General features: G+C 43.2%; 1 protein-coding gene across 7 annotated transcripts in view; it reads left to right on the top strand.

Annotated features, from left to right (window-relative positions):
- The window catches only part of AFF1 (AF4/FMR2 family member 1), a 75,524-nt gene that overhangs the window by 15,512 nt on the left and 37,645 nt on the right, over positions 1 to 22,367 (top strand). For 5 of the 7 annotated variants that reach the window (XR_004497000.1, XR_004496999.1, XR_004496998.1 and 2 more), the window contains exons 2-4: positions 7,071 to 7,191; positions 7,706 to 8,704; positions 12,611 to 12,700. Coding sequence is in view for 2 of the 7 variants with exons in the window: in XM_033513751.1 (XP_033369642.1) it covers positions 7,071 to 7,191; positions 7,706 to 8,704; positions 12,611 to 12,700 (1,210 nt within the window). In the remaining 5 variants the exon portion in view is untranslated. The remainder of the gene's footprint in view (positions 1 to 7,070; positions 7,192 to 7,705; positions 8,705 to 12,610; positions 12,701 to 22,367) is intronic. The other 2 variants (XR_004497002.1, XR_004497001.1) reach the window with 1 other exon arrangement.

The following is a 22,367-nucleotide window of genomic DNA, read 5'->3' as shown; positions in this document are numbered from 1 at the left end:
ACGTATCTCAGGCTGACTTAAACAATCGGGAGAAATGCATGATGGTTTTTATTGTAAATGACATGTAGATAATCAAGAGGAAGAATACTGTGGGAGAGAGTAATGCTGCAGGGCAGTCCATTCCCAAGTAGTCAGAGGTGTTCCAGGTGCTGTCAATGCTGGTGGAAAGCAGAACGTGTCAAGCTGAGTCTCTAATGGGTCTACTCACATTAATTTTTCTTGCTGCCTGCGTACTACCTGAACACTGACTTAGTCCAAATTGCCGCTGTGCTGCTCTGACATGGCCACGTGTGAGTTCAAGTTTACACGCTCAGTTTGTGGCAGTTGCCAAGTGCTTTCCCTCCGTTTTCATCAAGGGGAAAAATCCAGCTTGCAGCTAGCTCCAGGTGCTGCAGGGGCAGGGAAGGTGCTGCTGGAACAGTTGCTGCAGCGGGGTCTGGGGCACAGGGCTGGTGAGCCTGCTGTGCCAGCATCCCTGCACTTGCCCTGTGGCAAGTCGGGAATAATGCCAGCTTATATTTTGTGGATGAGAGACTTCGTGACTGCAGCTGACTTTTAAATCCATAAAAAAGGGAAAAGGTCACTGCTGAGACAATCGTGGGTGAGTCAAAGTCCCCTCTCTGTTGGAGCAGGATCTGCTCAGCAGGGAATGGCGCTTCTCCATAGAAGCGGATTCTCAGACAAAGCCAGGATGTAGCACGCTGTCAGAGGGATCTGGGTGTACCAGCTGAGCCTGACCAGATTGGCCCTGGGTCTGAGAGCTCTCTGTGGGAGGAGGCACTTGGGGCTGTGTGAAAATGTTTGCTCAGCTGTGCAACGGAGCAGTGTAGATGGGTTAGAGGCAAACTGAAGCCTCCCATTTTGCTACGGAGAGTGAAGTTTAGAGTAACTTATTTTTCACTGTCACCTCTGCAAAGTAAACCCATTTGGGCAACTGTCTGTCTGTATCCTGACAAAGCTAAGTTTTTGATCCTTGCTGAGAAGAGACATGGATGGGCTTCTCTTGCCTGGAAAAGCTGCTCACATGGAAGCTCAGTCTTGTCACGGTTGGGTCACCGCAATCAAAGCTGCCTGGTGTGCAGCTATGAGAGGGTCCTTAAAATCTGGGGGGGCTCGTCCTGGGCTCAGGTCCCATCCATTCTAGAGTTGCTCCATCAGCTGCAGCCAAGGCGCCAGCAGCTTTGACTCTTTCTTGCATAGCCGGTCACTGAAATAGCTCTCGAGCTGCAGATCTTTACTCACCTACCCACAAAGACACGCATGCCTTCGGGGCAGAATGGCAGTCAGACCACTCACGTGGCTTGGGGAAATCCTGGGAAGTGTGCCTGGGACTGCTGTGTACAGAACGCCTTGCAGAGGAGAAGTGGTCAGGATTTTTCATTGCACATACCCGGTGATTTAAATTTTTCACATTTCCTGCTTTGCCTGCCACATCCAGAACAAACAAAGCCTTAAATTCATCAACTCCTTGTCTGCTTTCCTTGTAATTACACTTCACACAATCACACCTTCTTAAAAGCCCTTCTAGTATATTTGCATTTAGATGGAGAATGACAGCTTTCGTGTTCCCCGTCTAACTTATAATTAACGCCTTTTCTGACGGTTCTATTAACGTCACCTACATGGGGAGAGGCTGAAAGCCTGGGTTACTTTAGAGACTTCATTTCTGCAGCATCAAAAGTGCAGATGCTGCCTCTTGGTTTGTTCAGTTCTTTCGCTATAGCACCATAGTTACATGCTCTATAATTGTCACGTTTTTCCAGATGTCCTAAGTTGCTGTTGTACGTGGCAGTTTCTGACTAAATAATAGTTAGATTTCAAATATTCCAGGGTGTGAGGGAAAGTCCAAGTCATAAACTTTTCACTTGTTTGCCTTTCTTGAGTAGGCACAAAAGAGGTTGTTGCTGTCAGTTATTTGCATCTTTTGACAAATCTGCTTTTTCCTCTTTTGAGACTTCAGTGGTTTGTGGACCACAGGCTGAGAAATCTTGGGGTGTGTTTTTAAGTGCATAGCCATTTGCACTGGGGTTTAGGCTCGGTCTATGAAGGATCTGTCATGTTTGAAGAACATCTGAGAGTTCCCAGTTCCTGCTAAAGTTGCTGGGCGCTGCAGGGGCTCAGTTCTTCTCAGGAAAAGATCAGGCTTACTCCTGGGAACTGCTTGATGATCAAAGGCCTATTGATGCTGAAAGGAAGCAAAAGCCTTTTAATGGCTGAGTAATGAATATAATTTTAAACTTGGCAACAGTGGGAAGAAACAAATAACTAAGAATTTGAACCCAAAGATTATCATAGGAGAGGCTGAGTGAGAAGATGATTAATGTTACAAAAGTAGAACTGCTTTTTTATTTTTTTTTCTAGCAAAAACCGACTTAGCTTCTACTTAAGCAAAGTGGCAGTTCCCTTCTGCCTGTTACAACATCCCAGCCTTCTCTCCTTCATTTTATTTTTTTTTGTGTAACCTAGAGGGGTCTATATTTAAAACATAAAAAGAGGTGTATTCAGGATCATTTTTCCATATTCTTCGAAGGAAAGGTTGCAGCGCTGTTGCATTTTCTTGGAACTTTTTTTTTTGTTCAAAAATATTTGTCAGGAGATTTCTTGTAGTCATCATAGATAAGCAGGTGGACTGTGAGGCCTCAATATCTTGCTCAGTGGGTCTGATGCCCTGATCATGCAGTCAGAGGGCTGGATGGATATGATGAGTTGAAGGAGATAGAGGAAGTAAAACCTTGAAAAGCTAATTCCAATTCATATCACTTAAGTGAGAGGATTAGTATTTTTGGGAAGCATGTACCAAAGTTGATTGATGATGATGCAGAAAATTATTGAGTAACTGTACCATCTGTTGTACTTCTGCCCTATGTTTTTCTCTTAACACTTGTGTATGTTCAAACTGTATATTTTCTGAGAAATAGTGTTTGATGTGAAGCAGACCTTAAAAGATTAAGCAAGTCACAACTTCTTGATGTTTCCATAAAGGAAAGGAAGCAAAGGTTGGGATGAGGAGTTTTTGATACTGTTTGGTATTAACAAATTTTTTTTTGTCAATTTTTGTTAGCAATATTGTAGTGTTGTCCCTTCGTCTGCTTGTGTTGCAGTCACTGTCAGGCTGTGTAGGTGATACCAGTGTGAGAGCTGAGCCCAGCTGTGATACTCAGGAATTTTCTGTGCCATGCCTTTATCCACATTTCTTTTCAAGCTAATGGGCTGATGAATTAAAATGCATATTTAATCTTTGCAGATTTGATCTTGGCTCTATAAATTGGTGGCAGTTCTTTTGTGGAGATCACTGCTGTTGTGATGCATCCTTGTTATCTCTGTTTAATTGGTTTTGGGGATGATGTGTCTTGCCTTAAGCAAAAACACGTTTCTCAATCATGATCAGCAGTTTCTCACATTAAAAAAATCAATTTTAATGACAAAACAGCTTCAATAAATTTATATTTTCCTGCAGTTGTACTAAAATGAAATGTTGTATCTTGGTGTTTCAGAGGAAGAGGTTCTGTGGGTTGAGAAGGAAGCAAGTTTTTTGTGTTTGCTTTTTAGCCTTTCTCCACACCCCTTCCCTGCTCCTGGATAATTCCTTTTGGGCACTAGATCAGCACTAGATCTTATTACTATTAAAGCAGATTTTTATTTTAATTTAATTTTCATTTGGAGAACACATGGGACAGAAGAGGCAGAATTTCTTCCTGCACTAGTCTATTTTTTGAAAATGTTGTCATGGTCTGGATTGTCACATATTAGCATTTGAAACTCTGTAGTAAGGGTTGGCATGTCACTGGGAGCAGCTTCAGAGCACGTCGGTATTTTATGGCTTCTGTTACAGACCCTAGTTTGGATGATGTTGTGGGTCAGGGTGTGTGCTTTGCTGAACTTCCTGAACCAAATCCCTTATTATGGGAGCCAGTGCAGTGCCTTCACCTTGGGCTGCTTTGAAGCCAGCAGAATTCTCCTGTTTCAGTCTGTATCAAAGCACAATTTGGGGTTTTTTGGGGGGATGCAGGCAATTTGTGCATGTATTCCCCAACTCCCAGGCTCCCATGTGTTTGAAGTGTTGGTGCCAAGCCTCGAGGTCCAGTTTCCCAAAGCATTTCCGCAAACCAGTAAGGAAGAGCTTGGCGGTAGTTTTGAGGTTTTTCTCAAGTTCTCATTCTAGGAAAATCTGAATATCAAAGCTACGAGTCTGAAGAGGTTCCTGAAGAGCAGGAATTGGGGTTCTCCCTGCAGCTTTGTCAGTAGCGGGGTTGGGGCTGCCGTGTGCACGAGGGACGCTGGAGCCTGGCAGACGGCTTCTCTGCTTGGGTTTCCTTGCTGGCGCCTGGCAGGACATGGAGACCTCCTCTCCTCTTGGCACAGGGCCACACAGGGCCTGAGCTCACCGTGGTTCTCAGAGACTTTCTGCCTGGCTTCCTGACGCTTGACCTTAGGGTAGCTGCCACGTGAGTTACAGCATTGCCTGGTTTTCAAAAGGTTTTCATGACACCTATATGATAAAATAGGATTGGAAGGGCTTTAGCTCTTCAGGTAGTTTAAGGTACTGTCTGCAACTTAGAGAAGGGAAGGCTGCTACTATCAACTGCATCATTAAATACTATTATTATTAAATAAGTAGCTTCTTAGTGGTTTTTTTCCCTTATCCTTCTGCTTTTGAAACTGTAGCTCTTTCTGTTCAATGAAGTTGGAGGAAATCTCGGAATGAAAATTACACTGACCCGATTCAGAGAGGGAGGCAGGGGGTCACTGGCGATCCTGAGCAGCAAAGGGGAGGGGAATGACCCCTGGCCTGGTCTGGCTGCCGGGACAGTCGGCTGTGCATGGCCAGGAGCCCCCCGGGGCACTGTACCCTGTGAGGGTATGAAGATGGACCTCACTGAGCACTGTCCAATAATCCCGTACGTGTGCCTGCACCCGTGTCCACTGGGATGTTCCCGGGCAGGCACCTTTGTCTCCTCTTAAACCTCCAGGAACTGGCACTATGGCAAATAGGCGGTGTCCCTGCCCTTCCCCTCTGCCCCCCCTCCACACTCTTTAGAAAGAATTTATTGCTGGGAAGAGAGCTTGGGGTCAAGGAAGGTTCAGGGAAAGAAGAGGCCTTTAGAGGTATTACAGCTTCTGTCTTTGCAGCAAGCGGCACGTAAGTTGTTTTACATTCACTGTCAGGGCACATATAGGAAACATAGCTACTTCTCATCATCAATATTATTGTTGTGAGAGACTTCAAGTGGTTTAGGTTTTTCCTTTTGTTTGAACATGATCAGAACCTCTGAGCAAAACAACTTGATTACTCTGAGTTTGGGTGCTTGCCAGCCTAGAAATAGAAGGACATCCGTAATCCACAAGGATGTAAGCACACTGTTTTAGTAAAAAGCAATTTTCAGGGTCATAATATGTGGCCTGCCTTTTTGTGAATCACAATAATTAAAAAAAATCATTTGCAAGCATACAATTTCAGATAGTAGATATAGCCAACATTGCTTCTAGTTTGCCTTATAGTTTTTCCTAAGTTTTTGTGTTTTGCAGTTGGTGTTTCCCACACCTGACTGCACAAAGCTTTTCCGGAACACACAGTGCAACTGCCCAGCTGACTGCTTATAGATAGGAAATTGCTGACATGCAAAATGACATCAGATGCACAGGGGAAATGGTTCTATTATACAGCTTATTACAGAAGGATTGTATGTATTTACTGAAGCAGTGGTCTGTGATTCCTGCTTTCTTCTTTTTTTTTTTTTTTTTAATGAACGTTTAAAATTGTTTGGAGAAGTAGGGTACATAGATACTGTTCACTTCAGTATTGCTATATTTGGAAACAGTTCAGCACTGGCAAAGTTGGAAACTATGCTACATGTGCACAGTCTAACCCCTGAATATGTTTTTCTGCCTCTGTGGTACAAGTACATCCTTACTGCAGTTCCATATATAGAAATTTGCCATCTGTCAGTATCGTTTTCCAGAGCTCCCATTGAACCAGGAAACCCCCTCTCCTCTGCAGCAGTCAGACCTCCTCTTAGTTAACTGCTACAACAAAGCCAGTCCTCTGCCTCTCCTCTAGGGATGATTAAACTTTCAGTAGGTGGCTATTGGTGTAGGAAGATGTCACTGGTGGGGAGGACAAAGCTCTTCCCTTGCAAAGCGGACACTTGAGAATTTGCAAGTATGAAGAAGAAGAATATAGGAATTGTATGTATACAGTAGACTGTGCAGTAGAGTAGAAATAGGAGAGGAGCGAGATGCCTGCATGATTTTTCTTCTCCAATGTCTATTAAGATTAGAGCAAGAGATTCCCTTGTTTTGCAGTAGTGTTTCACAGGCAAGGTGTAGTTTAAAGGATCTGGTTTCCAGTGAAGTCTTTCTGCTGGGCATGTGACACAGATTTACTGGTGCTTTGGTGTGGGGCTGGTGGAGTTGAGTGCATGCAGATGTGTGGTTGAGGAGGAACAGGGGGATTTGACCTGGTGTTTTCTGAGTTTCTGAGACCTTTCTAAAAACGTTTGGGTGATTGCTTTAAATGCAGCTACATGGGTTTCCTGGTGAGCAGATTTCAAACCTGTTTATTGCCAAGTGGCATTGCCTTGTTTTTTGCCAAGTAGGCAAAATTCATCCTTTTCAAGTGGCAACACCTTCAAAATAATGCATTCTCATTTACTCCTGAAGAATGGTGACGAGTTGGGGTGGAAGTCTGAAGAACAAGAATGGTAGTTTTTCACACTTATTGTTGCAAATGGATTTGCCAGCTGGTGTGCTTGTCACCCCACTGACTGCTCTTGAATTTGTTTCACAATGAAATGGATGGATAGCTTTTTCCTTCCCACTGTTCTTGAAGGATGTTATCTGGAGTAGAAATCACTGAGAAGGATGCATGTACCTTGTGTGCCACTTTACTGTGTTGTGCAGCAAATCCTTGATGTAACTGATTTGTCAGCTGTAATCATCTCATGGATTTCAAATTACTTTCATTCTGGATCTATGCCATTGTCTGAAACCAGGGTTTCTGTGCAAAGTAGATACTTTTGATAACACTGGTGTACAGTGTTAATCATCCTTCCTTTCTCTCCTTCCTAAAGCTTGTGCAACGAGGACAGAAACTTGCTGCGGATTCGAGAGAAAGAGAGACGGAGTCAGGAGGCCCTGGAAGACAAAAAACAGTTCTCTGAGAAGACTCCCCTCTTTGCAGAACCCTACAAGGTAATGGTACAGGGTGTGGGAGAGGGAGGAGAGAGGGTTGAGGTGGAAGAGGAGAGGCTGTGGCTCTGCATAGGGTAGCAGACTTGAGCACGATAAATACAAATTTATTTATATGCTTAATTCCAATTCCTCAGAGTACGTGTGTGAATCTCTGTTGGTTGTGCAAGAGCAGTATGGACTTTGGGCTGGCCTCCTGTAGTTTGAGGGAGAGTGCTCAGGAGCAGCTTGGCTACCTGTCTGCCTGCATCTGTGGGTGTAACAAATGAATCTGATGTTAGCACTCCTGGAGGCTGCAGGTGCACCAAGCTTGGCTTGGAATAGCTGATAGTGGCTCGAGTGGTCCCGTCTGCTTTGGAGAGATTTGCAGGATCAAGATGAGCTTGACTAACTTCACTCATGGTAGTGAGTGTGTGTGTATGTGGTGATTAAGTTAAGATCCTGAAGAATGTCTCTTCCTGAGCTGGATCTCTTGGGGGGCTTTTGAAATGTCCACCTCTTTGTTCTTCTGTTGCAGACTAATAAAGAAGATGAGTTGTCAAGCCGAATTCAGAACATGCTGGGCAATTATGAGGAGGTCAAGGAGTTCATGAGCAACAAATCTTGTCAAAACCTTATAGGGATTCCAAAGAGTGTTGCCCCTCTGTTTCCCCCCAGACAGCCTGATCGCCCATACTTCCCTGAGAAGGCCATCCGTACATTGCCGTCTTCATTCCAGCCTCCGACCCGCCGTCCACCCGTGGGACCCATGGTTGTACCCCCTCGTCCTCCAAGCCACTCCAGTCACTGCCAAAAGGCACAGTCAGGAACAGAACCAGCTTCAGGTTTGCACAGCAAGAGCCGCAGCTTACCCAGTGCTCGGAGCCACGGTCAGGAGCACGGCCGTGATGGCCAGGACACTCAGGCAGGTTTTCCCCACAGCCAAAATGACAAGCCTGGGAGCGGGGAAGGTCACGCTCGTGGCCTGCAGGCCTCCCCTCTGGCGCTTTCCCCGTTCCTGCCGTGTTTGTTGTCTTCTCCCGTGGCACCCCTGTCACCTCTACATTCCAGCCAGCACATCAATTCCAGGTCACAGAACAGCAGCAAAAGTCATGGGTCAACCTACAGTCAAACCAAATCATTGCAGGACTTAGTGACAGGATCGCAGGAGAAGGAAAGTCGGGACAGCCCAGCTGTTACCTTGACCAGCACCACTCAGCCTTCCTCTCAGACTTTCCCCCCTTCTTTGACATCAAAAGCCAGTGCAATGCAGCAGAAACCAACTGCCTATGTCAGACCCATGGATGGCCAAGATCAGGCACCATTTGAATCCCTGGAGCTCAAACCTCTCCTGGAGGAATACCATGAAGGACCCAATGAAGATGTCTCAGATTTGAAGGCAAAAGTTAAAGCTGAGCTATCCAAGTTAGAAACCCCTTCTGAGCCCAAGGAAGAGACCGATGAAGATCTCTTAGATTTGAAGGCGAAAGCCAAGGCAGAACTATCCAAATTTGAAACCTCATCTGAGCCCATAGAGGTGAGTGCAACTTTTTGGGATGTCTGGTCGAGCAGGGTAAGTTTGGCTGTGGGAGAACTGGTCATCAAACAGCAGTGACTGCCAGGAGTAGTGATGACTGTGTATGTGTTACCCTGTTCAGAAGGTGCGTTTTGAGCTTGACCTGGGTGTGAGAGAGCTGTTTGAATGGTGAGGATATGACACATTTTTGATTTTTCTGTTGTTTTCTCAGTGAGGCTGCAGTAGGTTCTGTGGTTTGAGCCTGCCTCTGTGCCCATAATTTTTGTTTTCTTCTAAGGCTTGTCGAAAATAAGGGGGAAATGATATAATGAGAAGATCAAGTGTTGATGCAGTGTCAGGACACAGAGTGGTAGTGGGTGGAGGCCCCAAATCCTCACTGAATACTGCTGGACAGACAGCAGTGCAGTGGATTCTGTGGTCACCTGGGCTTTGTGATAAGGGACTGCAAACACAATAGGATTCTCCTCTCTACATTTGTTAAATCTCACTGTAGATCCACAGGAAAGCATGACTTGATACTGCAAGTTTCCTTGTTGTACTCCATCTGTTTTTGCTGACCCATCCATCTCTCTGATTTGTCGTGTGGGATGGAGGCAGAAGCCCTGACTGGTAAAGCAGTGGGAGAGGAGGAGCAGCATTGTACGTGTGTTGTTCAGCAAATGCAGCTCCTTTTCCTGTGCCCTTTGAAGCCCAGATTCAGCTGTGCCAAGGGACCAGCACGCTGACTCTGCCTGCCACCTGGCTTGGCCTCTTGTGAGCTTAAAGGCACTTGATCCTCTGGTACTTTTCGGAGATTTACTGTGCTCATCCTTCAGCCCTGAGGTTATTGCTATGCCCTATGGGGTGTAGAATCCCATGGTCCTAAGGCAGCTGGGCAAGGGGAGCTATGGAGATTGTTTCAAATTGTATTTTGCCACCTTTGTAATGAAAAGGAAGAGTGTGGGTGCAGTCTGTTTTCTATGGAAAAGGGTGTGGATCAGCTGCAAATGGCTGTAGGCAATATCTTGTAGGAAATGAGAGGAAACTGTCAAAATGACATTGTTGAGAAGTTGTAAAATTAGTTTCATGCTGAGAGACTTTATTTGCTACTAAGTAGGTTTAGCATTGCACATCACACCTGAAAACAGGAAGTTCACTGAGGTCCACGTTACCTTATTTGCTTAACCAGATTTTACTCCTGGGAGGGAAATAAAGCAGTGCAGGGCATCACCTTCTACATTATCTTATTGTCTCATCTGCATTATTTTCTTATCTCTTTTCCCATCCCCATACTTTTTCTGTCATCTCATGTAACCTGGTTTAGTATGACTTTTGATAGGGCAGCATTAGCTATGATGCTGTGTGCTGAATGAAACATTTTTTTCACTTTCTGTTGAGCACATGAGTCTGAGTGCAAATGCCCATGAAAATCCTACAGTTGCCAGTGCAGGAGTAGCATTGCTCATGCTCCTTCTGTTTCATCTGTGGCAAAGAACACAATAAAAAGGGAATGGAAGATAATAAAAAAAGTTTCTGTACAAGTCATGCTTAGTCCATTTTGAAGTTGATAGAGGAACCTTTTTTGTGAATATGCTGAATGATACTGCTTTACAGTAGGGATCTTTAGGCTGTGGCCCCTGTTTGTTTTCTGTGCATAGGCAGGGAGGAATACAGGCATTTTGGTTAATGGCTCTGTAAGTTCTAGTGAAAAATACATTACTTTGATTTCTGCTTTTTTCAGTCTTGTCATGGTCACGTTTGCTTACTTCTGTTTGGTCTCAGTGATGAACATCTGTTTGATAATAGAGCCCTCCAGCACTGGGGCCTGGAGGGAGAAGAAGAAGAAACAGTGAGGTGACACCCTTGGATATATGTGCTAGATGTACTGTACAAGAGAGGCTGACAGGGGATCTGTTGGCTTAAAGGTTGTCCCTCTCTTGAGTTCTTGGTGGGACAGGAGCTACAGGGGGGGCTCCTGCCTTGCAATGACCCTGGCAGTAAATAGGTCTAGACTAGCAGAAACTCTGCTGTTTTTCCCTCTTCTTCCCTGAACTCTTTGGCCCCAGTTTACTGAACAGCCACATGCAAAATACAGTTTTTCCTGTGATTTCCCTCGACATAACTTAGGAAAGCCATTTCCTCAACATGTGTTTTGGTTAATTGAATTTCTAAGGCGTATTTCACCTGCAGCTGTGAATTCATTATTGGCAGCTTCTGCTTATGGCAACACTGAAAAGTTCAGCTTTTCAGGCCAGATAGGCACACAGTTTCACTGCAGAGTAAATGAATCCACAGTGGATAACAGTGCAGTGACTCACTTTGCATTCACAGAGACACTGAACAGCTCTTTCCCCTCTTCCCCAAATCAAAGCCTGCACTTTCAAATGTCATCACTGTCCCTTTAAGGCATCTTTCCAAATTTGTTGTGAGGAGGCTTAAAAATATAGCACACATGAAGAAGCTTGGATGTATCCCTCCTCTTCATATGCCAGGTTTTACCTCTTTGCCAGCACCTAAACAAAGATGCTTTTAATGCCATTCTCTCTCTCCATGTCCTTAGGAGAGCTGCAGCACCAACAAAGACCCTTGTATTGCCTCCATTGACACAGACTGTGATGTGTGAAAGGGAATCGGCTTGACAGCAGGGGAAGAAGCAGTCAGGCTGTTTTGAAGGGAGAGTGTTTATAAATCCTCAAGCATTATTAAGGGCATAGTGTATGGAGGAATGTACGGCCCTTGATTCCCATTGATGATTTGGCTTTGTTTTCCCAAAAAATTTTGGGTGTATTAGGGCATAGCTCCTTTGACCTCGTGTAATGCATCTTCATCGGGACTCTCCTGCCTGTGAACTGGGAAGCAAATAGGGAAGCAGCCAGTTTAGAGCCCCTGAACAACAAGCAACAATGGAGCAGCCCAGATGTGTTAAGTGTGTTTTCCTCAGTAAACATTTATCAATGGTCACCAATTAAAACACGGTTGTTACATAGTAAATAGGAATTAATAAGATGTTTGGATGGCAAATATAAAAAGTCAGTTCTAGATAGATAACTTTTCACTGGGCTTTTCTTCATGGCACCGGAGTTTTTTGTACTGGTAGGAATTGTCAGACAGGTGGACCCTGTAAAGTAGAAATAAATATATTGTTTTAATTCTGCATCCTTTCAAAATGAAAATCTTTAAAGACGTATGTAATGCTATTGGCCTTAGGTAATGAGTACACAGTAGTTAGCATTAAGCTATTGTCATCTTTCTACCAATCTTTTATGTATTTCTCATTTATTGAATAGAAGGGAGATTGTGTTTTGTTTGGGTCTTTTTTCCTTCACCCCTTGTATTCCTTTTTTTGGACCGTTTTATTTTCTTTGCACCAAGACAGGGTAACAAGGTGTTACTTCTCTGCTGCCCTGTTTATAATCAGAAGTACCTTAGATGATTAAAGAAGGGTTTACATGCTTCCCCACAGGCATTGTGTCTATTTGTCTTGTTGCTGGTGACTGCTAAAGAAGCAGATCAAGCATGAATGAAAGTTGTTACTTTTTCTGACTGTTTTGAGTAAGAAAATTTTTAAAGGCAAAAAAAGTAAATTCCAACCTCACCATAAGAGCTGAAACTGAGCTATCTCATTTTTGAGATACACCTTACATGTGAGAACTAACAACTTTGCACGTAGATATCCAAAGCTGTGCCATCCAAGGCCTTTCTCACAACTCTCGGGCACTGTGGTGTGAGTGGAAATTAATTGCAGCCAGAGTAAGTTTTACTGTGGGATTCTCTGCTGCTTATTGTAATACCAAGTATCCAAAGACAAAGCCTCTCACTTGGGTCTTCTCCATATTCCCTTTTGGCTCTCAGAAGTGAAAACAGTTGGTACTTTTTATGCTCTTACATTATTTTAATTTCTTCTTCTCCTCATTCGCTGGATTGCAGGTACATCCAGAGGCAATGACCTTGATCACTTCTCCTTGGGATGGCTGCATGGATCACAGGCAGTTTGGGGGTTTGGCTACTGATTATGAGGTCAGGATTGCACGCCACTTTTGCATTTTGAAATGCATAAACACATTTTGGCTTCTCTTGTTTTCTCTCACTTGATGAGCATGCAGTATCTTAGGAGAAGTCACAGTTGCAGTTCCCACAATCCCAGGTGACAGGAAAGAATTATATGTCAGTGCTGTATTTTGTTTGGGTTTTTTCAGCTAAACCAAGCCAGAGCATGCGGGTGTAGTTATGTAAACAAAAGAATCTACTTGTATTTGATTTAGTAGGCGAGTCCCAAAAGAGGATTTTCCCTTGTGTGCATCTCCTTCGGTAAAAGCCACACTTTTCTATCCAGGCTGGAAACAAACCAGCAATAAAATGCCAAAGCAGCTCTGATGGCTCACATGAATCATTCTCCACCAACCTCTCTGTAGATTTCTGAAACTCTCCGCACCGTTTCTTGCACAAGTGGAAAGTGCCAAAGGGACAGATGTTGCCAATTTGAACCGTACAGGGGGAAGGCAAATATTGCTAAGCAACCGAGTGCTTGAGAGAATTTTTCGGAGAGGAGCCAAGGGAGTTATGCCTGGGAGTGCCTGCAGCTTCTCATGGCTCGGTGTGAGGGAAGAGATTAAAAGTTCTTTCCTGTCAGGGTTGACGCCGCCAGCACAAAAGACACCATAACCTATTGACACTGATTAGGGCTGACAAGGCAATGTATGAAAACAGGAAATCTGCCCTGCCATGTGGGAAGGCAGTAAGACATGTTCACAGAGGTAAGTGCAGCACACAGCCGGTGCCAGGGTGGGTACAGCAGTTGGCTGCAGTGGGACGAGGTGGAACCCAGGCAGACGCCCAGCCCCGTGAAGTCCAGTGGAGGCTGTGTCTGGGTCTGCCTTTCCTATCTGACTGGGAGCAGGTTGCTGAAGGATGGGCTGGCAGGGAGAGGGAGGTGTTTTCAGTGAGTCTTGTAATAATTGCAGGCTGCCTCATGTGGATGGAGTTAACTTCTCTAGTTACTGAAAGATGAAAAAGCTTTTAGATGAGGCAAGTCTTGAAACACTGTGTGTGGTTGTGCTCCTCCCTGGCCGAGCAGTACTTCATAGGTAAGTGCCAGCCTAGAGGTCTTTGCTTTGGTGGTCCCAAATGCCACTGGAGGTATTTCCTCAGAGAGTGAATCTGCCTGTTTCAAGCCTCTGAATTATTTTGGCTGTAGACTCCTTGTGCCTTTTTCAAGAGATGTGTTTTCAGTAATGAAACACAAGATTTATCTTCCTACGTTGGTCATCACATTAACACTCTCCTAATGCTACTTTGAGCACCTCCTGGACTTTGATCTGTTTCTTTGCTTTGTTTGAGTGTAGGGAAATGTTTAGCATGTGCTTTGTGTAGCATTTCTTTGTGGTTTTTTTTTTTTTTTAATGACTACCAGTGAGCCTCATTGGAAATGGCATTTTGCAGCTTAAGAGTGCTCCATAGGAACATGGATCAGCACAGTGATGTGGGTTAGGTACTGCTTTTGCTTCCTGGGCACTGATTGCAGTGCTCTTGCCCTGTGTGGGTGCTGCAGCAGGAAGGTGCCTCACTGAGGCATTGCTCAGCTCTCTGGCTTTCAGTGAGCAGCAGCATCAAGGGGAGAAGAGTTTGCCTGCTGTTTGTATGAGCTGGAACGTGAGCTGAGTCCTGCATGGAGAAGGGCTTCCCAATGGTCCTGGGTAGGGCATGAGATTGCCAGAGCTCACCAAAGTCTGACTACAGCAGTTGATAATTTCTGAAATGAGTGTTGTTCCTGCCCCAGCACACTACTCAGTGTAGTATGTTTTCATAGAAGTTATGCCTCTCCTGTTTCCTTGTGTCATTATTCTGTGCTTTGAAGTTTGAGGTGTCATTTTGCATTTTCTCTGATGTCTAACAATGTTGCTGTCTGAATTATCTTTAACATCCTTCTCCCTCCTAAGCTTTAGATGCCAGTTTTTATCTTCATAATGATGAGCATTTATTGCTTAGCAATAAAATAGTGCTTTATTGTTTTAAGCCAGCAGAATATTTGAATCCCCTGTTGCAAAAGGTGATACTCCTAACTTTTTGTTCTCCTCCTTTTTGACACACCAATTTCTCCTCCAAACTGCTTTAGCAGTGTTACATTTTCCTGCCAATTTGTCCCATTGACCAAATGGTTCATAAATGTCATTAGATATTGAGATGCTTTTTTTGCATTCAGCCAGGGGTAGCAAATAGTAAGAGACATGATCTTGGCAGTCCATTGTGCTCCAAGCAAAAGGTCTGGGTGCATTCCCAGAGAGGCTCTGCCATCAGTCCAGCTTCCTTTGCATGTACCCAACCACGAAGATACGAACTGCAGCTGACATCACTCTGTGCTTGTTTCAGACCCAACAAGGGCTGGATGCTGGGAAGTGTCCTCTGTGCCCTCCCTTCCCCACAGCCACCTTCATCTAATAAAAGACTCTACAGCCTTCTATGAGTCCCCCCTTTCCAGGATACTGAATTCAACTGCTTTGGCCTTTCTGCCTATTCTTCACATGGAGCTTTTCTGGAGTCAAAGGAGGAAGGAACAAGGGTGATGTTTGCTTTGGCTGCTAAGGAAATACAGCTCAATAGTACTTGGCTTGCAGACTAATTTTTAACCAATTATGAAACTTGACCTAAACTCGTATTACTTACAGAAACTCCAGTTTGGGTGACTTGTTCAAGTGTGCACTTTCCTTTGAAGACAAATAGTAACTTTTGCTATTCAAGAGACTACTGTGTAGCTTAGGTTATGCCACGGTCAGAAATATTATCTTGGCCGGCTTAAGTCAAAAGGAAAAACTGACCATTGGAAAAACTCCAGAAAACCTACTTAAAGTTTTCAGATCTTTTCCACTGCTTGAAGTTAAAAAGAATAGCAACAACATAGCAATATTTTTTTTTTCCTTTTCTTGTGAGATGAAAGAATTCAGTCTCTCTATTAGCATAATTTTAAGAGAATTTGTCTTGAATTAGAGCCTAAATTCAAGTATTTGTTTTAATACACTATTGAATTGAAAGCACCCCCAAGGGGAGAAGTGAGTTAGCACTTCTCCATGATTTTTAAGGTTAACTGCTGTATGTGTTTACAAGTATGTTTCTGTGTCTGTAGAACGAGCACACTGTCAGAGTGATTGGGCATTTTACAAGTTTGTTGTAAAATAAACAATGTGTGGAATGATCCCTTATTAACACTGTGATACCTATTTCTTCTACATCTTATATTTTTTCAGCTTGGTTTAAGAACATTAGTTTGTTTAAACATGACTTACGCATGTTGTGTTTTGAATAGCAGTGGCTTATGACGAATGGTAAAGGTTTGGGAAGATGTAGGGTGAATTCATGTAACAGGAGATGAAGTTGTGCTAGATTCAGATCCTACCAACCTACTCCTCATACAAGGAATACTTTGGTTTCTTTCATCAACCTGTCAGCTCACTGCTGTTCAGACCAAGTTGTAATTCAGACTTGGCTGGACACCATCTGTTCGCTAAAGGTGAAAGGTGTGGTATATTCAGCCTGAATATTTTCACTTGAAGGAGGCATTTTACTGAAGGTGCTCTTGTGCTGTCACGTTGCTTGTCTCTTTGCAGCTTTGCTTTGCTAATCCTTGTCTGGGTGTGCTGAAGGAATGCTGTCTGTGCTTTACCAGTGCAGGGGACATCCCTTGCCTCCTCGGTGCAGGTCAGCTCCACTCCTGCCCCTCTTTGCCGATACAGTATTGATGTTACCACAATAATATTGCACATTTTTCCACAAAGAAAACAAGAGGAGAAGCAGTTTGGTATTTATTTTTCTCTTTGCTATGGTAGCAGTAACCCCTTGGGTATGTCCTACCCTTCCCTTAGACATTTCCTCGGAGCCTTCTGTGGGGCACATGTAGGGAAATGCTTGTCCAGCTTTCAAGAGTCTAAGGGATTGCATGTGAAACTATTACAATGTAGATACATTGTCTGAGAGGACATAAAGTCACAGTATGTAAAGGTGTTGAGCCTATCCATCATGGCTACAAATTAGGAACCTGCCTGCTCACGTCCCTGAGGTATTTTAAATGATTTGAGTATTTTGCCATTGGTTCTTGGGAACTTTTTACACAAACATTCAAACATTGGCATCATTTGAGCAATTATGTATGAAGGAAATTATGGGCAGTGAAACGGCGATAGAGAAAATCTGTAAATGTCTGTAGTCTTCTCCAGTTTGCTGTCCCTAGGATGCATCAGATGGAGAAGGCTTTTCCTTAGGCAGAGGTTCATTGGTGTCTTGGTACTTCCTGTAGTCATCTCTCCTTGTTTGGGTTTTAATTACAAGCCATTCAGACAGAATGTTAAATAATCAAAAAAGCCATTTCTTCCCTCTAGATTATACAGAAAAGGAAAGAAACAGTGAAGTGACCCTGTCCCATCCTCTGAGCATTGCTTTGTTTTCTGATAACTTTTTTGAGCCTGGGAGGCTCATGGCCTGTAGCCTTCCTATTACACCTGACTGACAAGGATCACTTCCCAAATGCCAGCCAGGTACGTTAGCTCAGCACCTTCTGCTTCGCTTGGCTGCAGATAAAAATTGCGTGTGACAGCTCTGCAGTGTGTAAGCCTGGCCATAAAGAATTTCTGGGACTTGGGGAACACTGTCTGCAGTCTTTATGGCAGAGTTTAGGGAAGATTGAAATGTCTCTAAGGAATTATATTTTGAGTCATGACAAAGGCAAGTGTCTTCTATATACGGATTTTAAATATTGTGGACTGTTTATTTTAGGCACAGCATAAGCAAAGAAGGTTCTAGAAGGCTTTGTCCAGGCCTGGCCTCTGTTCCCACCTGGCAAACAAGCTCAGGGTGCTGTAAGCTTTTTGCTGAGCGCACAGAGCTGTTTGCTGAGGAGAGGATGAAAGTGTCTGCATATGCTCAGATGAGTAATAATAAACATCTCCTGGGAGCAGACTGTGTCAACCTCAGACACTGCTTTTTCAGCTGAAAGTGTAAGTTAAGCTGCTTTCAAGTTAGGCTACTTTCAGTTACCTGGTCGCTTTGTTTAGCATACGAGAGTGGCCAGGTAACTGGTGGACAGGACTTGCTTTGGTTTCCCATTGTCTTTAGCAAGATAGGGAGCTTCCAAAAGTCTTGTCCAATATTTGTCTTGAGGAGGATAACTTTTATCTGTGTAGACATGATACTGGTGATAATAATAAGGCACCTTGCTGTTCCAACCACAAAACATAAAATCTAGAAATAGGTATTTTTGCATTTAGTTCAGTTATAAAACAATAGTGATAGTTGCCTTTGCAAGCAAAAGGATATCCTGCTATTTTTGTCCCCGCAGGTTAAGTTCCTTGGTTTGGAAGAATTTAAAGATATTTCTTCCATTTCCATTAAGGTTTAAAAATAGCATGTAGGCTCTTTCTGAGCTAAGAACTTCATTTTCTCAGTGAGAGAGATACAGCTCCTGTCCTTTCAACATGTGTTCTCTTTTTTCCATTGGGAATACTATCCTTAGATAAAGCATCCCTTTGTGTCCCTCCCACTTGCCTTCTCCTTTGATGCCCTGGGGACTGATGCCTTTTAGCTCCCCTCCAGGTTGTGTGGTCTGTCCCAAGCAGCAGCACAGAGCTGTGCTGGGAGCTGGTGTGGGACTGGTGATGTTGCTCCAGGCTCCAGCCTGCCTCTTCAATTTGTTTTGTTTCCCAAACTTTTATTGGCAGTGTTGGTAATGTAGGGAGGTGCCGAGGATGCTTTCAAACAGCTGGGAGAGCCTGCATCTCCAAGTCTTGCTTACTGAGTCATTAAGAGGAGGTGCACCAAGTGCCACCACTGCCATCATATATCTAACTTGACTTGCTTTCCAAAGGGAAAGTGGTCTTTAGAAAAGGAAACCATTTCTGAGAGATAGAAGCAGTTAATTGTCTGAGGTGATCTCTAGAACCACAGGATGCCTCTCACCACCAAAGCCCCAATTGCCTTGATGGTCTTAACAAACATAGTCACTATTTTCTTTTGTTTTTTCAGCTGCAGTGACCAGCTTTTTTCTGGAGTAGGATAGAGTCGGGCTGCTCAAAACACTGTAAAAATATGTCTATGAGCATAAATTACAATGAGTTGGTACTGAAAATGAGAAAACACCTGAAACAGTGGCTTGCTGCTCCCACTCAAATGCTTACGTTGAAAGACAGTCATGTTTTCATTCTGCAGGGAACAAGGGGACACAGCCTCAGCATTTTATGAGCAAAATACTTACAGGTTCACCTTAAGCAGTATTAAAAAATATTTACTGGAGAGACTTTAAGGGGACAGTAGGTAAGAAAGTTTTGTGGAATCAAGGGATCAGAACTAGATTTTTGAGACCTACTGTACAGATGGTCATTGCAGTGGAGAGCTGCTCTTGTGTGGAGGTTCTTTGTGATGAGCAATTTACTAGAGAGGTAATCATCAGGCTGGAGTCCTGGTCTGCATGGCAGTGCTACACTTCCATGCTTACTCTGTTTGGATTTCAGTTGTATTATTATTAGATAGAGGCTAACAAGAGAGGCACAAATTTTTTTCAGCAGCTCAGGATTTGTTAGGAATCCTTCATTAAAACATATCAACAGTCTGTTCCCCCAGGACACAACCCCCTTGGCTGCTTTAGTCAAAGAAAGACAAAACAGCAATTTGTTTTTCTTACACGTTTGAACACAAGGAGGCCCGTGTATTTATTTTTAGATTGAGCAAAATAATCCATCTCAGGGTTAGAAAAGCGTGTAAAATCTTTAAAGAATGTTTTATTTCCTGCAGGCACCCACGCAGGAACAGGACAGTACAACCATTGTTTGCTGAGTATTTTGATGTAAAATGCTTAAATTGCCAGGATCATCCAGTGTCAGCTGAAGAAAGCTCATGAGAATGGTTTGATTTGTTTTCAAACCTATGACAAGGGCGGTGACAGGCTGGAGCTGCTGTCTTTGCTTGGAGCTGGGCTGCTGAGTTGAGGTGTGGGCAGAAGCAGAAGAGAAGGTGGTGTGGCATTTTTTTTAGTGGAATAACTTTGGTGTTGCCTTGGAACAGAGAGGAGTGGAGTCAAATAAGTTAAGTGTGCGTGTGGAACTGTCCACGGGGAACTTGGCTATAGGTGCTGGTTTTGGCTGGAGCTTGGCTATTGGCTATAGGTGCTGGTGAAACCCTGGTACCCACACAGGACCTGAAATAGCACCCAGAGAAATTATTTTAGAAGGTTCCTGTGGACTCTGAGACTGTAGATGTAACTACAATGAAGTCTTGTGGTTTCAAGCAGGCAGCATAAACAGAAATGAGAAAACAAATGCATTTATAGTGTAATTTTGAAGACTTTGTCTGGCTGGATAAGTCAGATTCCTTCTGTACATTTCTGTGATGTCTTAGCATTGTTTTAGTGTGCATATAGCAAAAATCATAAATAGGTTTGTTTTTCTTGAACTAGAGGAGTGAAACTTAACACTGGAAGCAGTGTCAAGCAGATCTACTTTAGCTGTGCTTTGATTTGCTGGAATTATTCCACTCTCACTTGATTAGGTTGAAGAACTAGGTTGGTGAGAGGTTGTGTTCCAGGGTGTTTTGCTTGTTTCTGCTCATTCTCCATAGCTTAACTCGCCCATCTAGGTACCTGAAGCTGGCACAAAACTCAAACAAGTGCATCCCCAAACATGTATTTCTGCTGCAATGTGTGCTACCTTGTTACTGCTTTCCACAAAGAGAATCTGATATAAGGCTTTTATAAAATTTCAGCTATTTCAGTTTTCTTTAATTTTCTTTTTTTTTCCCTTTTGTATTATACCTTATGTTTGGGTGGGGGGGGGGAGTTGTTGTGGTTGTCATGTTTTTGTTGGAATGGAACGAGCTTTCTTCTTCTGTGCCAAAAGTGATGTGTCTTGTGGTAATTTCTCTTGTGAAAATTAAACCTAGTCTTGGGCAGTCTGCTGAGAAAATTGCCTTCCCTTCTCACGGATTTGTAGTTTTGTGACAGCAGCTTCCTGAATTTCCTGGAACAGCTCAAGCTGCTGTTAGAGGGACTCTGCTGCCAAATAGTACCTCTATGTTATTTTACAGTATTAATGATACCTCAAACAATATTCCCTGTAATAAAATTTCCTTTAAAATCTGTAGCTATAGTTTATGAAGTCAGTCATTAAGGGACATACTGAGCTCCATATGATTTGAGATTTTTAAACAAATGTATAAAGGTTTCATGACACTAATGAAAGTCCCATTTGGCTGTATATTTCTGAAATGTTTTTGAGCTTAATAGAAAAATAGCACCAAGGAAAACCTAAATATATGCAAGTATTCCCACACTTGCATATGAGGGAAGTGTGAAGTCAAGGAAGGGATGGTCTCGTCCTTAAAGTACAGTTTGATTTGTAGTGTTTACACACACTTCAGCCTGATTTGTTATTGACTTAATCAAAAGCTCACAGGCAGCAGCGCAGAGTTACGCTTGTAGACTTTAGCTCAAACTCCACATTTTTCCTTTTAAAAACACTAATACTTTTTGCCTGAACTTTAAAAAGGAAACAAACAAATACCCAAATCTCTACAATTTCTTAACATGAAAGAAATCAGAAGAAAATCTTGTGTTTACTATCTGCCTGCATCTCTCTTACTTGACACAACTTTGATGGTTTCATTTGCTTTTCATTCTTTTTTCCCCTGTGTAGTCGCTTCTCAAGTGGTTTGTGGGGTGTTTTTTATTGCAGCAGCTGCAACAGCATGTTTTCCCAGGTTCACCCAAGTGGCTCAGCCAGACCTGAGAAAGTTGTGTTTTGTTATAAGAGTTGGGTGCTGATAGAGCCTTTGGGCTGGAAATGAAAGTGTGGTTTTATGCCCCAGGGAGCTGTTGTAGTTACTAAGTTTCACCAGGATGTGCTTCAAAACCAAGTTGTTTTCTATTGTTTCCTATTCATTTAGCTACAAGCAATTAAAATATCCCTGATCGATAGTTCAGGGAATACGAGGCCATGGACTAGGTTAGTGCACATGGGAAAATACAGTGTTGTACATGGACTTTGTGTGCTTTCTAGGGAAAAGAAAATTTGCTGGTAGTAAAGCATACATTGATTGTATGGCAGATTTTGTGTTTTTTTCATAATATAAATACCCACTTCATAAAAGTTTTTAAATTATTATTTTCACGTTATGCAAATATTTGGTACGATATAAAAGGTGCTACAGATTTGTAAAATGAAAATAATTGCAGGGCTTACGTTCTGTGATATGGAATGTTTAAATAGCCTTGGCAGAGAATCTGCTCGGTGTCTGGTGTTCCTCAAGATGGTGTGTGAAAGCCTTTATGAATTTTTATGTTTATGTATTTGTGTCAATCCACAGTACAGATTGAGCTTCAGGTTTTGGCAGCCTCTTTCAATACATGGCAGAACATTATTGCATCCATCATCAGGATGAGTAGAGGCTTGGTTAAAATACACCTCATCTCTTGTTGGCTGGGTCATATTGGAAACATTCCCTGTGTGTGTCCATCTCACATCTGTCTGTAGCGCAGAGAGGATGGATTTTTAACTGCATAAAAACACAGGTGGGAAATTGCTTTGGAGAGTAAGTTGGCTTGCTATCGCTAGCGTGACTTGTGTGCAAGGAGAAGAGGATATCTAATATGCAAGATCTCCTCTTGCTCTGGCTGACTGAGCACAGATGGGTGAAGTAAGGACAGGATCGTAGG

This window comes from Parus major, chromosome 4, assembly GCF_001522545.3.
Source record: "Parus major isolate Abel chromosome 4, Parus_major1.1, whole genome shotgun sequence".
In the NCBI taxonomy this organism is placed as follows: Eukaryota; Metazoa; Chordata; class Aves; order Passeriformes; family Paridae; genus Parus; species Parus major.
This window is presented reverse-complemented; position numbering and strand designations above follow the sequence as displayed.